At 37.2% G+C, this 15,465-nt stretch overlaps 1 protein-coding gene across 11 annotated transcripts in view; it reads left to right on the top strand.

The window, feature by feature from the left end:
- Nucleotides 1–15,465, top strand: part of FBXO38 (F-box protein 38) — a 54,426-nt gene that overhangs the window by 11,175 nt on the left and 27,786 nt on the right. For 10 of the 11 annotated variants that reach the window (XM_045903368.3, XM_045903341.3, XM_064596696.1 and 7 more), the window contains 7 exons: nucleotides 1,390–1,523; nucleotides 4,314–4,477; nucleotides 4,682–4,847; nucleotides 7,549–7,686; nucleotides 8,994–9,131; nucleotides 11,527–11,620; nucleotides 12,578–12,708. In XM_045903368.3, coding sequence (XP_045759324.1) covers nucleotides 1,390–1,523; nucleotides 4,314–4,477; nucleotides 4,682–4,847; nucleotides 7,549–7,686; nucleotides 8,994–9,131; nucleotides 11,527–11,620; nucleotides 12,578–12,708 — 965 coding nt within the window. The remainder of the gene's footprint in view (nucleotides 1–1,389; nucleotides 1,524–4,313; nucleotides 4,478–4,681; nucleotides 4,848–7,548; nucleotides 7,687–8,993; nucleotides 9,132–11,526; nucleotides 11,621–12,577; nucleotides 12,709–15,465) is intronic. The other variant, XM_064596695.1, reaches the window with a different exon arrangement.

Here is a 15,465-nt window from a genome sequence, read left to right as displayed (position 1 = left end):
TTAGCAATATGCTTTTTTTTTTTTTGAAGAAAATTACATTTTATTTTATTCTCTTTAAATAGTTTGAAGGGGAAGAGAGCGTGTCCAGAGGTAGAAAAAAAATGGAGCAGAGAAATGCTCAGCAGGCATACTTGGACTCTTCTTTTAGAATTAGCTTAATTTTTAGGAATTAGAGTCAGACCCAACTGTGTTGACATCCTTGCTCTTCCTTCCTCTTTCCTAGCTGTTTACTTTTTGCAGGTTAACTTTTTTGAGCAGATTTCGCCACTTGTAAAATAGTACCTGCTATATCAGTGAGCGTTCTAGCAGGAAACAAGGTACATACACTTGGCTGGAATTTGAAGATCATTTAATGAAGGGACTATTTAGAGAGGCTTAGATAGGGTTAACGGAGCCAATAAGGAGTGCTAAAGAATTCAGCTAGGAGACTAGGAATAGCAGAAAGCCTTTGCCCCTGGTATGTGTTGGCCAAAATCAACTGACAGCTGGAAGGGTAGGGAACACAGCCTAGCAGAGAAAGAAAAAGGATTGGGGGAGGGCAAATGAAGTACAGCCTACTTCATCATGTTGTGAAATAGTGACTACATTACAGTGTCTGTGATACAATACAACCTCAGTAAAGGGTAGTTTTTACCTTTTTTTTTTTTTTTTTTAATGTAATTGTGTATGGAGGAGTGTTCAGGAAGAGAGAGAGAGATGAGATTTTCTGATATTTCAAAATATATATTGCTTTTATTGGAAACAACAAAAGCGCAGGTTAGTTGAAAAGTTTCAGGAAGGAAGAGATAACAGGGAGTTGTAAAAGAGGAAATTGTAGTTGAGACGAGGTGTTCTCACTTAATGCTTATGCAGTACTTGTGTATGACCTAAAAAGTAAAAAGATCTAGGAAAGAAATTGTATACTATAAACTTTAGTATACATAGAGAAAATAGAGTTTCTGGGTGTGTTGAGGGAGCAGAGAGGAATTTTTTTAGCTACTACAGGAAATGATTTCTGTAAAAGCTATAAAATTATATTGGCCATGTTTAAACTGATTCTCTTTCTCATGTTCCCTTATCATCAGGCCTTGAAATTCACTCAGATCTTTTTCTTCCTTTTTTTTTTCTTGAGATTTTCTTCGTTTGTAAAAACTTAAAAGGAGAAAGGCAGGTTTTAGCAAACACCCTATGGAGGGAGCTCAGTACTTTATTTGGATGCTTGAGTATTTGCTGACTCATCTGTTTTTAGTGAAAAGCTTTATGTGCATGTTAATCTTAAAACCCTGTGAATATTCCTAAGGTCTTATTTCATTCAAGGGGTAGGAGAATGGAAGAAGGACAAAAAGTAACCTGTTGGTGAGAGGAAGTACTTACCCACTTGATAAATATGAGTTTCTTTCTCTCACAAAGGTACCTCCCTCTGCAGGATATCATGTGTATGGAATGTCTCTCCAGGAAGCTAAAAGAAGCAGTGACCCTGTATCTGAGAGTGGTGAGGGTTGTGGATCTCTGTGCAGGGCGGTGGTGGGAATACATGCCAAGTGGTAAGTAGATCTAGCCTGTAAGGTACCCTGGAATCCTACTGGAACCTCATAATATTCCCATCAAACATTACTTGTCTTAAGATAGGCAATCTAAGTCACCTTTTGGTGAATTTTACCTAAATTACTTCGGTTCATTTGCGTTGAAAAATGTTTTGCCGGAGGCTTTACTGGTTTATTTCCTTAAGGAACTACATCAGCCTGTTCCACAAATGTACCATCGGAGAAATCAATGTATGTCTCTTATATTAGACAAAGTGTCCTTTGTTCTATGACGCAGGTTTTCATAGCTTCCCTGTACCCCTTAACGGCAGCCTCTAGTTAAACAGATATTAATCAATTTGTGTAAAGCTGCTCTAGCAGGCCACCGAAATTGCACTTCTGGAGCTTTCATTTCTTTAGCACTTTTGGAAGGCCTATACAAGGTCTTAGAGATTCTCAAATAGGGCATTGGTCTTCTGGGTGAAGAATTCGGACTTAGTAGCCTAACCACACAAATGGACCTCACGTAGAGACCAGAAAAGAAAGTTGATACATTTAGTTAAGCAGAGCACACCTGAAAGGGAGGAATTAAAATGAAGGGCCAATCAAGGCTTCTTTTCAGTTAACACCAATCTATTAACTAATGACTTTTAGTTACTATTGTGTAGCAATTTTGAATGTCTTGTTTAACGACATCTTATCAGCATTATCCAGATCCTGATATTTTGAAAATGTGATGAGGGTGGGATGGGGGAACCTTGACAAGTGAAGTGGAACAGGATAGACTGTCTGCGGTACTGAAATATTTTACAGTTTGGTGTGCCATATCCTTTCGAAAGGTCATCAGTCAACTAGTAACTCTTCAGTTGGCCAGTTAGTTATCAGTATATATAGCTTTTTGTGAAGAACATTGCAAAGACCTGAGGCTAGAACTTAGCTTGGTGGGAGGCAAACCACAGTTGTCTTCAAATACTTCAAAGAAACCGTCCTGAGGGAAAAGGACTCCTTTTATTCCAGAGAGTAATCATTTATAGCAGGAAAGGGGGGAAAAAAATGAGGGAAATGTGAAAATGACTATCAGTCCTTAGATTAGATGTGCTTTAACAGAGGTTAGACCAGCAGGAATTCCAGCAATGGGATTAATGCACTGTATAAAGAGGCAGGATAGCAGAGCTCCCATGTGATGTAGCCTGAGCCTTAACATCTCTGCCCCTTATCAAATTAGAGAAGAATCTGTCTGCGTATTGCTGCTTTCTTTCAGACTGTGATAAATACCTGTGAGCCCAAGGCTTCCCATCCCTGCAATAAAAGAGGGTCGAAGCAAACAGTCTGTAGCCTAGAATAAGATCTCATTAACCCTGCTCACTAATGCCCCTCTGGCAATAGTTTAAACCTGGAGTTTAGGCCCTGATTCTCTATATAATAATGATAACTACGGTTTTTATGTAGTACTTTATGGTTTACATATGTGATATCTTTGGGTTCTCATATAATCTCAATGAACAAGCTGGAACTATACCCATTTTTTGATGAGAGTGTATGACAAAAGAGGATGGACATTGGCAGTGGTCAGACTTGGTTTTGAACTCTGGCTCTTTCACACGGTAGCTTTTAAATTCTTTCAGGTTCATTTTTACATTCCTAAGTGGGGTGATTACCTTTTTCACTGGGTTGGGAGAATAGATGAAAAAACGTAGAATTGTTAGCACATTGAATGGCTCAGTTAGTGAAGGTTATTCTACACGATGATAATAAGAACTATTAGTATAATCAGACCAAGTAATCTTTGAGGTCTCTTCTTACTTTTCAGTTTTGTGATTCTAAAGTTACCACAGTCATCTGGACCAGCCCTGTTCAAATAGAACAACTTTTGAAAACTTTAGTATGTAAGACTTAGTGATTTGGGGCTCCATTTACATTCTTGAGAGTTAATATTTTTGCTTGTCATTAGTGAGCAGACAGTTGGATTTCTGACAGCCTCCATTAAAGACAAAATACCCCAGATTAAATAAAGTATCAACCTAATGAAACTTGTCTCCCTCCTTACCTCATCAAAACCCCTGCTGTGAAAGTAACCTGCCTCTCTCTTCCCATCTGGTGGATGGAACACAGTTGGCCTCCCAGATAAATAGCTTTCTGTCAGCTCAGCATCCTTTCAGTTTGGTTCACTTATGTTCTCTTAGCTAACTTGATCTGTCTTTTTCAGAAGAATTAACTCTCTGAAATGTCCAGGGAGTGGTAGTTAAACACAGGATAGAGTAGTTATCAGGAAATGGATAGACCAAGAGAACTTAGTTTGAGATGGGATTTAGGTTAGAACTGTGAGCTTCGTGAAGGTGAGGATCATATCTTCCTCCTTTTTTAGTTGTGTGCTCTAGAGCAGAGCCTTAGAGGTTCTCTGGACCAGAGAGCACCTTGGGAGGGGTGGAGAGTAGTGCTGATCAGGTAGGTGGTCCCTCCTCACCCACCAATCCAGTAATGGGTGCAAATTATCCAGGTTAAATGTGTGTTGTCCCTAGTCGAAGATTTGTGTGCCTTAAAAGCAGCAGCAACAAAAAGACAATCATAAATTAAAAGCCTCAGCTCTGTAAAATATTAATTCAGGATAAGTGGGGTTTCTGAAACATTTCCTTTATTACTAAAGGAATATATTTTCTGTTTAACCGTTTGTTCAGCTATAGTGTTAGTCTTAAGAAACTTTAAAAAGGAAACCTTTTGTTGTTGGTAACTTTTGACAGAAATGACAAGTGCCTAATAAATGTTCATGAATACAAAGATTAACTTGCCTCTAAATGCTTCTGAATTTCTCAGGCTTCACAGATTCCAGTTTTCTAACACTATTGAAGAAGATGCCAGATGTCGAACAGCTTTATGGCCTTCATCCTAGATACCTTGAGAGGCGAAGGGTACGGGGCCATGAGGCTTTTAGCATTCCAGGCGTTCTGGAAGCTTTGCAGGCATGCCCAAATTTAGTGGTGAGTGTAATTGGTTGAACATTTGATACCAACTGATTGATGAAATAATAAATCAAAGAATGAAAGAATATGCTCACTCACGTGCAGATTTCATCCATAACAAACTTTTAAGTTCCATTGCGTACTTAGCATCTTATGATACAGAAATAGAAGCTTTGGATGCTAAATAAATAGCCTTTTCTTATGCTTGGCATTATTTTCTAGGGTGTGGAAACTTCTCATTTGGAATTGGTAGAATCTATTTGGACATACATGCCTCATGTTCATATTTTGGGGAAATTTCGTAATCGTAACGGAGCATTTCCAATTCCTCCTGAAAATAAACTGAAAATTCCTATAGGAGCCAAAATTCAGACTTTACATTTAGTTGGTAAGTACATGTTTCTTGGGTCACCTGTGTCTCCTCGAAACATCATATAACTGAATATTCACTGAAAAGGAATAATGAGAATTTGAGAAATAGCTTTCTTGATTGATGATGGCCAAAGAAATGCTTGTGAGACGTGTATACGAATTTAGATTTCCCATTAAGGAGTCCTAGATGGGGGCTGGAGGGTTAGAGAAATACTGCTTCACAACCAGTCTGTTCCCTTTTTGAAGACCATTTGAGTAGTTCTGAAAGTTGTTAGGTTGTGGTTTTTTTGTTTTGTTTTGTTTTGTTTTGTTTTGTTTTGTTTCAGTGAGCAAGAATCCTGCCCTTGTTCTCTGCCCTTTTGGTCCTAGTTCAGCCCTTCAGAGGAGAGGTCTCCAATGCAGCTTTCTGTGGTGATGGAAATGTTATGAGTTTGTACTCTCCCATATGGTTCCCTCCGGGGCTAGTGAAACAGAGGAACTGAATTTTTATCTCATATTCATTTATCAAACAGCCACATGCAATAGTGGCAACTTTATTACACAGCTCATCTCTAGAACATTGAGGAATAAAAAAGCCAGATAGCTCTTAGTTTACTTGGAGCTTGTATCTTCTCCAACCAGAACGTTTCCCTTTGTTCAACTTGGAGCCAATGAGAAAAATCTGCTACTTTTCTTGTTCTCTGAGAAATGGGAAATGGGGTGCTCTTTTTCCAGAGGCACCTTATTTGCAGTGATTATAGTGTACATTCTCCATCCAAATAGTCTAAGCCAATAATTTCTATCTAAGTAAATAATAAGGGTATATATTTTCTCAAATTTAATTTGCCGCCTCTGGCTTAACATTATTGAAAGGGTATCGGGAGGACTTCTGTTACTGTAGTCTGACTTTTAATATTTATTAAATACTTTATTTAAAATACACCTATTGAGTATCTGCTCTGTTCTAAGCATTATTCTCGGCATTGGTGATGGTCTTAAGAACTAGAAATTTCTGAAACTGGGTCAGGTGGTGCAGGGAGTGCAGCAGGAGTGGTAAGGAGTGGGTCTTAACTAGGGTTTATGTGCACAATTATGGCAGAAGAGGAATGCACTCTAGCCCCCTTTTATTTACATGATCAAGGAATGATTGTGATTAGGCCTTTGGATATCTAGTTTGAGACTGCATTTTTAGACAATAAAGATACTGTAATATCTGAAGTTTATAATAATGTAAGCTCTGTAAAGTCAGTGTATTTCCCATGATTCCTGTCATTGTTCATTGCAGATATAAGTAGGTAAATTTGATTGAAATGCATGCATTCATTTGATTAATTGAATAGTTTAACACTGTGATGGTGTTATAAATGTGTATAGTAAATTAGTGCACGTGCTGGGAAGATAGCAATTGTGTCCTTTGTTTATAGAATGGATTTGAGGCAAAATGTGGATTGGGCATACGATAGAGCTATGTTGTCTGGTGGATCTCTCTCTCACTCTTGCTACTGAGTTTGCTAATCAGAATTACCACCATCATGGTAGATACTAAGTGTACATTTGTGAGTTCTGCATCTTGAGTCTTAGTCTATACCTCATTGCCTCTGCCTTTCTTCCGTTGGTCTCATCCTCGATTTTACTTCCCATCTGCTGCCATACAGGGTATATGCGTAGTTTAAGTCTAAAGGTACCTGCTTTTTGGGAAGGGGCAGGTTAAGGAGTAATCCTTATAGTAGGAGCATCCTGCAGAATTTAGCTTCTAAAAAACCAGTCATTCAGGTACTCTGCTAGTTTCACTTTCTCTAGTTGCCTTTGCTAGCAGGACTTCTACCAGTGAAGTTGGTATTAAACTGGTTTTGCCAGCTGCTGTGTGTTAAATGCCATCACACTGGGTCCTTAGGATTTCTCTCAGAGATTTGTGTCACTTCCTCGGCTTTTTGTGAGGCTCTGGTTTTTAACTGTTGGACAAGGTCTTTGATCTGCTTTCTTTCCTTCAGAACTTACAAGTTACCTATCTTCTTTCTTCTTCTGTGTCTCCCGGCTTTTCCTTCCACTTTCCATCCCCTTTCTCCCAGACAGGGTCCTCTGCAGGTATGATTCCTAGTGTTAAGTCATTTATGGATCTGAAGGATAAAATACCTTTATCAATTTGAAATATTAAAATAAATGACTGATGGGTTTCTCACTTTCTCAGAGTCATACAGACTGGTTTCTCCCACACATTTACAAATCCTTAAGGTTCATTCATTTGTAGAAACAGCTTTAATCTCTGTTTTTGGATATTATGATATTTGAAGCCAACTAGCCTGCCTGTGTTTTAGTTTTTTCACTGGTGGGACAGTGGACATTGATAGTCAAATAGTACTTTTGTGTATTCCTTCCACATAATTTTGTTTTCAGTAACCTGTTTTCATTTTACGTCTACTGGTGTATGTATGTATCCTGGAAGAGTTGTAGAGTTACGAGAAAGATTCATGTGTATAAAAAGTGGGAATACTTTTAAAATCCCATCTCCATATGCCTTTTCTAAAGAAATAACAAAGTAGAGTGTTCATGGTTTGCTTAAATTGTTCGTTACAAGCCTGTTTTAACTAAGCCAAACTTGATGGACTTTGATTAGGCAATTCGTTGTGGTGAAAATATCCATGAAGGATAAATTGTCAACTTGAAAAGTAGACTGTTGCACTTTTATGCAGAATACAGAGTGTTTTTGTGATTTTTGTTTTTTTGGTATATGTTTTTAGGGGTGAATGTTCCTGAAATTCCTTGTATCCCGATGCTAAGGCACCTTTATATGAAGTGGGTAAGACTCACTAAACCACAGCCGTTCAAAGACTTTCTTTGCATCAGTTTACGAACTTTCGTCATGAGGAACTGTGCAGGTAATGGCACAGTTCTAAAATATCTAAAAATATCCTAAAGCAAACTCCATAGCTACATTTGTAAATCGAATTACATTATGTTATTATTATTTATGTTTGGTAAATTATTCACCTTGTGAAAATAAATGCTCTTTTTGTTTTAAAGTCAATAGACACATGATTTGTGTTTTACCCTTGGCGGGGGAGAGGGGGGCATCACAGTCTCTACATATTTTTTACAGGCACTTAATTTCTTTCTTTTTTTTCTTTTTTAAATTTTTTTTAAAGATTTTATTTACTTATTTGTGAGAGAGAGAGCACAGGCAGGGGGAGCAGGAGAGGGAGAAGCAGGCTCCCCACTGAGCAGGGAAACCAGTGCGGGACTTGATCCCAGGACCCTGAGATCATGACCTGAGCCGAAGGCAGATGCTTAACCAACTGAGCCACCCAGGCACCCCTCACTTTTTACTTTCTGTAGGATTGTTAGAACAGATCTCTGATTTCTGATTACATAGCATGACGTAATCTCGTAAAGCAGAAAGCGCTGCTTTTATGGAACTGCTTTTCTGTTCAGAAACCTTCAGTGTCTCTGTTGCCTTAGATTGTCAGGTGGGAACTATTCTGCTTTAAAGTTCTTAAAAGCTGGGGCCCCTCTTGATATTTTTATTTCTGATTCTTTACCAAGATGTACCTTCTTTTATTGTCAGGCTTGCCTATTCAGCGTCCCCTCTGCAACCCTACCAGCCTTCACCTCAGTGTCTGTCTTTACACTGTGTATTGTTCCCTTGTCCTGAGCTATACACTTCCTTCCTCTTCTCTTTTACTCTTTTCTTTTTTATGTAGTACAACGGATCTTGTTTTTATAGTTGATATGTCACGCCTTTGTATTCTTAGAATTATTCAGTTTTATTTCCATGTCATTTGTAAGTTCTGTGATAGATAGGACTATGTTTTGTGATCTTCCATAATACCTCATATAACACTGGTCACAGATGGGTATTTATGACCAGCTATTTACTTGAGTGAAGGATCCCATCTTCCCCTTGGCTTTCTCCCCTTAGTTATTTTGAGCTCAAAACTATTGAAACTTTGGGGGATTTATGACAAATACTAAGTATTTCTCCAGTGTTACTGAAAAATCCTTATGCTGAATAAATACATGGTTAACAGGCTAATACTTTCATTTCTAATAAGTATAAATTATAGAGAATTAACTACTTGGCTGTCAGTTTCACACATAGAATTTATAAGTTATTTCAGCTGCTGGTTTGAAAATTCATCTTTAAGTCAATTTACATTGTTCCACTGAAGTATTTTTCCCCCCCTAGGGCCCACAAACTCCTTGAAGTATGTCCCTTTAGTAACAGGCTTAGCCTCTGCCCGAAACTTGGAACATTTGGAAATGGTTCGAGTTCCTTTCCTTGGAGGTCTTATCCAACACGTAGTTGAAGACAGTTGGAGATCAGGTATTCGTTTTTCTTTAGTTACTGAATACTTTTTAAACCAATTTAAAAAATTATTATGCTTTTATTTAGCTTCTCTTGTGAGTCTTTTTAAAAGAAAATGCTTGTTAGTAATTGCCCTTTCTGTCTGGTGCATCCGATGGAGAATAAGTAACCAGGAGCATGGACTAATATTCATTTTCTTTTTATGCAATGCTAAACCTCAAAATAGAGTGATAAAGCATGTTTTCTGGCTTGTTAATCCTTATTACTTAGTTAATCGTACAGCTATTATATTTGGAATTTTCCTGAGAAATATTAACAGGGATTTCTAGTAGTCTGTTGGTAAAAAGAGATGTTTTTTGACTTGGACATCTTAGGCCTACAAAAGAACTCAGGCATTAGTAATGATAACGTCTAACATTTGTCTCATACTTTAAGGTATATCAGATGCTTTCATGCTTATCACTTGGATATTAGATCCATCTCAGAGGATGGCTTTTAAAAGGAAAATATATTTTACTCTCTAGGTCCTTTAGTTACATTTTAAATAATGATATATAACAGAATGCGCTCCACATCTCCTCATTACAACACAAATACCACAAAATTTAGCAAAGTAGATAATTAACTGTTGAGAACAAAAATCTAACTTTGTATATTCAAAATATCATTAAGTACTATTGGTAAAAATTGATGTTATTAATACTATTAGAATATGAGTAAGCAGTACATTTTTAGGCATTTTTTCAGTCAAGTATGGTGGAAGTATACTTTATTACATTGTATGAAGGGGATGGAGCAAGCTTCCTCAAGATCAGCAGCATTATTTTTATTGCATGGCTGTAGCAAACAGGAAAAAGTCAGAGAAGGGATAAGAAGACCACAGTGGAACCATTCATTAGAGAGAAGACCTGGAGAGAGATGCCAAAAGCTAAGAATTTGTATAATTGTCCTGAAAGAAAAACCAGACTTTTCTCCCCTAATAAAGTGTTTAAGAATGACTCTGCCTTATATTTTACTTAAGGAGTCAGTATGCCTCACACAAAAGTTGTTAATTCCAGATAGATGAATCATAGATCCGAATGTGAAAAACAAAACGTTCATAAAAAAAGGTAGGAGAATGTCTTTTTGACCTTGGGTAGGCAAAGATTTATCAAACAGGATACCAAAAAGCACTTACCATAAAGAAAAAAATTGATAAACTCTACTATATAAAACATTTTTTTCCATTCATCAAAAGGTATGATTAAGAGTGAAAGGCCAAGCTTCAGAGTGGGAGAATCTATTTGCAATACAGGTATCAGATGAAGGACTTGTATCTAGAGTATATGAAGTACTTCTGAAATTAATGAGAAAAAGGCAGACAAGCTGATAGGAAAAATAGGGATACAACCTGAATAGAAAAGACTTCACAAAAGGTGGTAACTAAATGGCCCATAAACATGAAAAAATGATAAACATCATTAATCACTAGGGGAATACAAAATAAAACCGCAGTGCGATACACAAGCACTAAAATGTTTATGCCTAAGCATGACTAATAGGAAAGAGACAATAGTGTTGGCCAGGATGTAGAGCAACAAAATATTGTTTAGTAGTATCTACTAAAGTTGACTATATGCATATCAGCAGTTGCCTTCCTGGCTTTAAACCCAACAGAAATGCACATATCTCTTCACCAGAAGATGATGCCCCAAATTGTTCATAGTAGCACTGTTCATAATAGCTTCCAAATGGAAACACCCAAATGCCTATCAGCAACAGCATGGATGATTCAAATGTGACATATTTGTGCAAAGGAATATTACACAGTGATGAAAATGAATAAACTACCACTGTATGCAACAATCTGGATGAATCTCCTAAACAAGAATTTTAGCAAAAGAAGCCAGACACAAAAGTACATACTGTGTGATTCTATTCATAAAAGTTTAAAGTCAATCTTTTGAAAATTCATTGAGCTGTATACGTTAATAATTCACGTACTGTTTTTGCTCTGTATTTACAGAGCAAATTCCAAAAACATAAAAAAACAGTTGAGGTTAAAGGAGTGGTGGTCTTGTTCCATATGATATATTGGAGGTTCAAACTTTGGCTAGAAAATGTCAGGATCCCTTCTTTACAGTTCCCTTATGAATGTCTAGCTTTCTGAAAATCCTTTCTTAAAAGCCTCAATAATTTGGAGTAATTTTCCGACACGATCAGAATGCCTCTTTAGAATGACAGTATCTGTTTTCATCTCTTTTTAGGAAATGACTAGTAGTCATAATTCATCTTGAGATATTAATTTGAATGAAAAAACAAACTTAGATTTACTTTTAACCAGATAATTGTCATCTAAAATGCATATAAATACTGAACATGCTGTAGTCAAAGGAAATTCTTACTGTTTTTGTTCCTTTTCTCCCTTAACTAGGTGGTTTTAGAAATTTGCACACAATTGTTTTGGGAGCATGCAAAAATGCTCTTGAAGTAGATCTTGGTTACCTCATTATCACTGCTGCTCGGAGGTATGTTTCCTCTTCATGTTGTCTTTTGTCTTAGAGTTATGTTTTTCCTGTTTTACAAAAATTGGGGGAATGTGTGTATGAAGTTTGATTATGTCTCATCCAGATGTAAAATATAAAGGAGTTGTTTAAATAGTATTAGGGCATCACTTAGTAGTGGTAGTCTTATAACTGATGACCAGCTGAGCTGCCCTCCAGACCCAGCAAGCTCTGCAGGGGTGTGGTCTCATGAGAGAAAAGCAGTCAACATTCTGAAGTCCCAACAGAAATCAGCACTGATACACTGCAGCTCTCTTGGGAACCATTCTTTGAACCTTCTCTGATTTTTGGAATTATTTTAGTTGGTGATAGTATTTGCTATTCAGAAATCAGTATTTTAAGTCAGCTTTTTAAGAGTCCTGACCTTTAACATCTTTATATTTTTAACATATCTTTATATCAGTTTATGCCACATTTACTGTTTCCTACAGATCAGAAGTCTGCCTCTCCTTTTATATTGTATTTAAATTGAGTTAACCATTTTTTTCAATTTAAAAACAAAACTCTTTCCATCAAAAGAATATTAAGCATATAAATAAAACTGTTTCTAAGTTTAAGTAAGTAGGTATTGTTACCCAATATAGAGCTATAATCTTTGTTAAAATGGCACTTTTAACAGCATAAAAAAAGATGTTGAATAATCAGCATCAGATGCAGATTCTGACTTTGACTTAATCAGGTTTAAGCAAGCACTAGAAAGGATATACAGTTCTTACTGTGTAACTCATTGTTAATGTAACTTGTGCCCACACTTTGCAAAATGCTCCTTTAAAGGAAACATCTCTAATGTTTTTTAATAGAGGAGAGGAGAGTTGTTTGCATGTGACATTTCGGTACGATGAACTTCTTTCAGAGCCTTATGCTAGGAAGAACCTTTGATGCTGATGGTTTTTATTTTACTCTGATATTTTTTTCTCATAGGTTACATGAAGTTCGGATCCAGCCTTCCCTAACCAAAGATGGCGTCTTTTCTGCCCTAAAGATGGCAGAGCTGGAGTTCCCCCAGTTTGAAACACTTCATCTGGGATATGTAGATGAGTTTTTGCTGCAGAGTAAGACTTAATCAACCATTTTATTCCCTAGAATTGCTGTAGGGAACTTACTTGACAAACTGAAACTTGAATTGAGATGTGCCATATTTTCTTGGATATAAGACAGCTTAAGATTTTAGGGGCTCTGCCTTCATGAAAAAGGAACTTTTAATTTAATCTTGAAGTGTCAGTGATTTTTTTTTTCCCATATTGCCTCTGACTTAGCATATTAAAGAAAATATAATGATTAACAGTATACAAAAAAAAAAAAAAATCCTTACCTACATTTGATATTGTCTCCATTTTACTGCCCAAGTTTCTTTCCCATTCTGCTTCATTTTTTTCACAGAATGTCATCCTTGGTTCCATTTGTTGAATTTGATCTGCCACACTTCTTGAAGCTTTTGATGGTCCTCTCAGATGAGGTCCCATTCCCTGTCCATGCTCTTCATTTCCATAATAAGCCCGCTGGGGGTTCTGGATTTCCCAGATAGTGTGAGCACATAATGGTCAGTATTCATTTGATGATGATTGCTGTTGGAAGGCTTGTTGACAGCATTTTCTGGAATGTATTTACAATTGGGAACTCATTCCTTTGGGTTTGAATGCATGTCAATTCATTATTCAAGCTTTTTTCCCCACATATGACATTAATCAGACATGCAAGAGCATTTCCACCGTCAGCATGTTTTTATTTTTGCAAGAATTGTTTCTTCCCCGTGTAATTTCTAACAGGTCTTTCTTAAACTCACTGTCATACCAGATGGCACTTTTTCTTAGGATCTAGTTTGCATTGTAGAAGAATATGAGGCTTAATTCCTCTGGTCAGGACAGTCTAGGTCAAACGTGACTGTTGTCCTTTTTCATTTTTAATAGATGTCTGAATATTGTTTTGTTTACTTTTTCTTTGTTGCAGTGCTCGTTATTACATGCGAAGGATTAAGAAATCAAATTATTATCTTCTTGCCAATTTAATGGGAATTATATTTAATCTGTGTAACTTTGAAAAAGATGGGCTTTTCACCAACATAGCTTTAAAATGCTAAACTAGTATAGTCATTTCATATAAAATTAGTGTATCTGATACCAGGCTTTTCTGGTTTTGAATGAGGTTGCTTACATTCTCTATGTTGTTTCTACAGTAGCTTATGTGTAACCCAGCAAAATTTTTAGCTTGGTAATTGGTGTTCCTTCTATAATTTTATTTTTTCGTCTTCCCCAAAGCTCAAAACTTAACAAATTTTGTATTTTCAAGATGGCCACATTTAGGCCCACTGAAAGATTGTCTTTTGAGAGTTATCTTTATAACCAGCTATTTCCCTACAGTGTCTCTTTCCCTGAAACACAAATTCAATAGAAAAACACTTTACCTTTTGACTACTGCTCCCTGTGCTTTTCAGCATGTTTCATAGTGTCTTTTACATTGAAATCTCTTTGTCTTGACCTTTTCATAATCAATTCTTGTTTTCGTGTTTGCTGTAGTTCATCCATTTCTCCATATATGTATTTGCCTCTAATCCTCCAAAGACAGCCCAGGATTGTCTGTATCACTGTAGGTGCTAGGTGCCTCTGACAGAGCATCCAGGGAAGAACGCGTGGTCACTGCTCATACTTTGTCACTTAATCTCATTCTTCTCAGTAATTTAGATCTTGAAGCACCTCTCCAGGACGGTGGGGGTGGCATCACCTCTAGTAAAACTTCTGTCACTGTTTTGTTACAAAGACTTGGCAAAATATCAATAGAAACATCACCTTTGTGCCCGATACATTTATGGTAAAAATGACAGTGCCACATTGGGGAAATGGATGTGCTGAAAAGCAGAAGCTGTGTGTTACGAGTAGAAGAAAAGTGTTCCGAAGATGAACACTAAGAGTTTTTTGCTTTCATAGATTTATGATAGCAGAGTTTTATTCAAAGGTGATAGGAATGTAAAACTTATTAAAAACCAGAGTAGTGTTGTCTTTAGTGCTGGGGCTTTGGTGAGAGGGAGAGAGATGGAATTGAGACCTGCAAAAGAAACAAAGATGAGTTCTGGGTGATGTCATCAGAGTTCTTGAGGGAGCGTGATAATCAGGAGACCCCAAGAGCTGGAAGAGGGTGATGGTCTCAAAGGAATGAATGTACGATGATGGATTTATTATGTCAGGTTACAACATTTATGCAGACAGGGAACAGGGTCAGTTCAAGATTTACCCAATCATTAGAAAAGTTCAAGTCCAAAGGATAAGAAAAATGTGTTTACAGCAGACTAAAGAAAATTGCCCAGCCGAATTGTAAAGGATGGATTAGATTAAGGTAGAATCTCCAAGAAATGCCAGTAAATACAAAAAACGGGGACTATAAGAGAGAGACTGTGAACTATGTGGAGAATAAAATTGGAAGAGTTTGGAGTAAATAGTTGTTTTAAACATGCTCCGAGCTAAAGATGTAAATCCCTGTGATGTGTGGGGCATCTTCACCAGAGCAACAGTGTTTTCTTCGTACTTGGTGGCAGGTGGTAGTGAGGACTATGAGAGACGTTTATTGAGTTCCTGTCTCCCCAGCACTCTGTTGGTCATTGAAAATGTGACTGTTAACTAACTAGATGCAGTCCCTTTTCCTTCAGATTGCTTGTAGTCAAGTGGACCATCCTGGAGATTAAAGGCAGGAAGCTGGGAAAAATGAGGACAGGAGGCAAGGAATTAAGGTGTGATTTCCAGTGCCACAGACGAGAACGGAGGATTGTCTTTTACTGATACCCACCCCCACCCCCATCCCTGTGCGTGCCTACAAGATGG

The sequence above is a fragment of the Mirounga angustirostris genome, unplaced genomic scaffold (genome assembly GCF_029215605.1).
Source record: "Mirounga angustirostris isolate CCGP_5_RB_7025 unplaced genomic scaffold, mMirAng1.0.hap1 SCAF_7, whole genome shotgun sequence".
Classification (NCBI taxonomy): domain Eukaryota; kingdom Metazoa; phylum Chordata; class Mammalia; order Carnivora; family Phocidae; genus Mirounga; species Mirounga angustirostris.
Note: the sequence above shows the minus strand (reverse complement) of the source record. Positions and strands in the feature narration are given on the sequence as shown.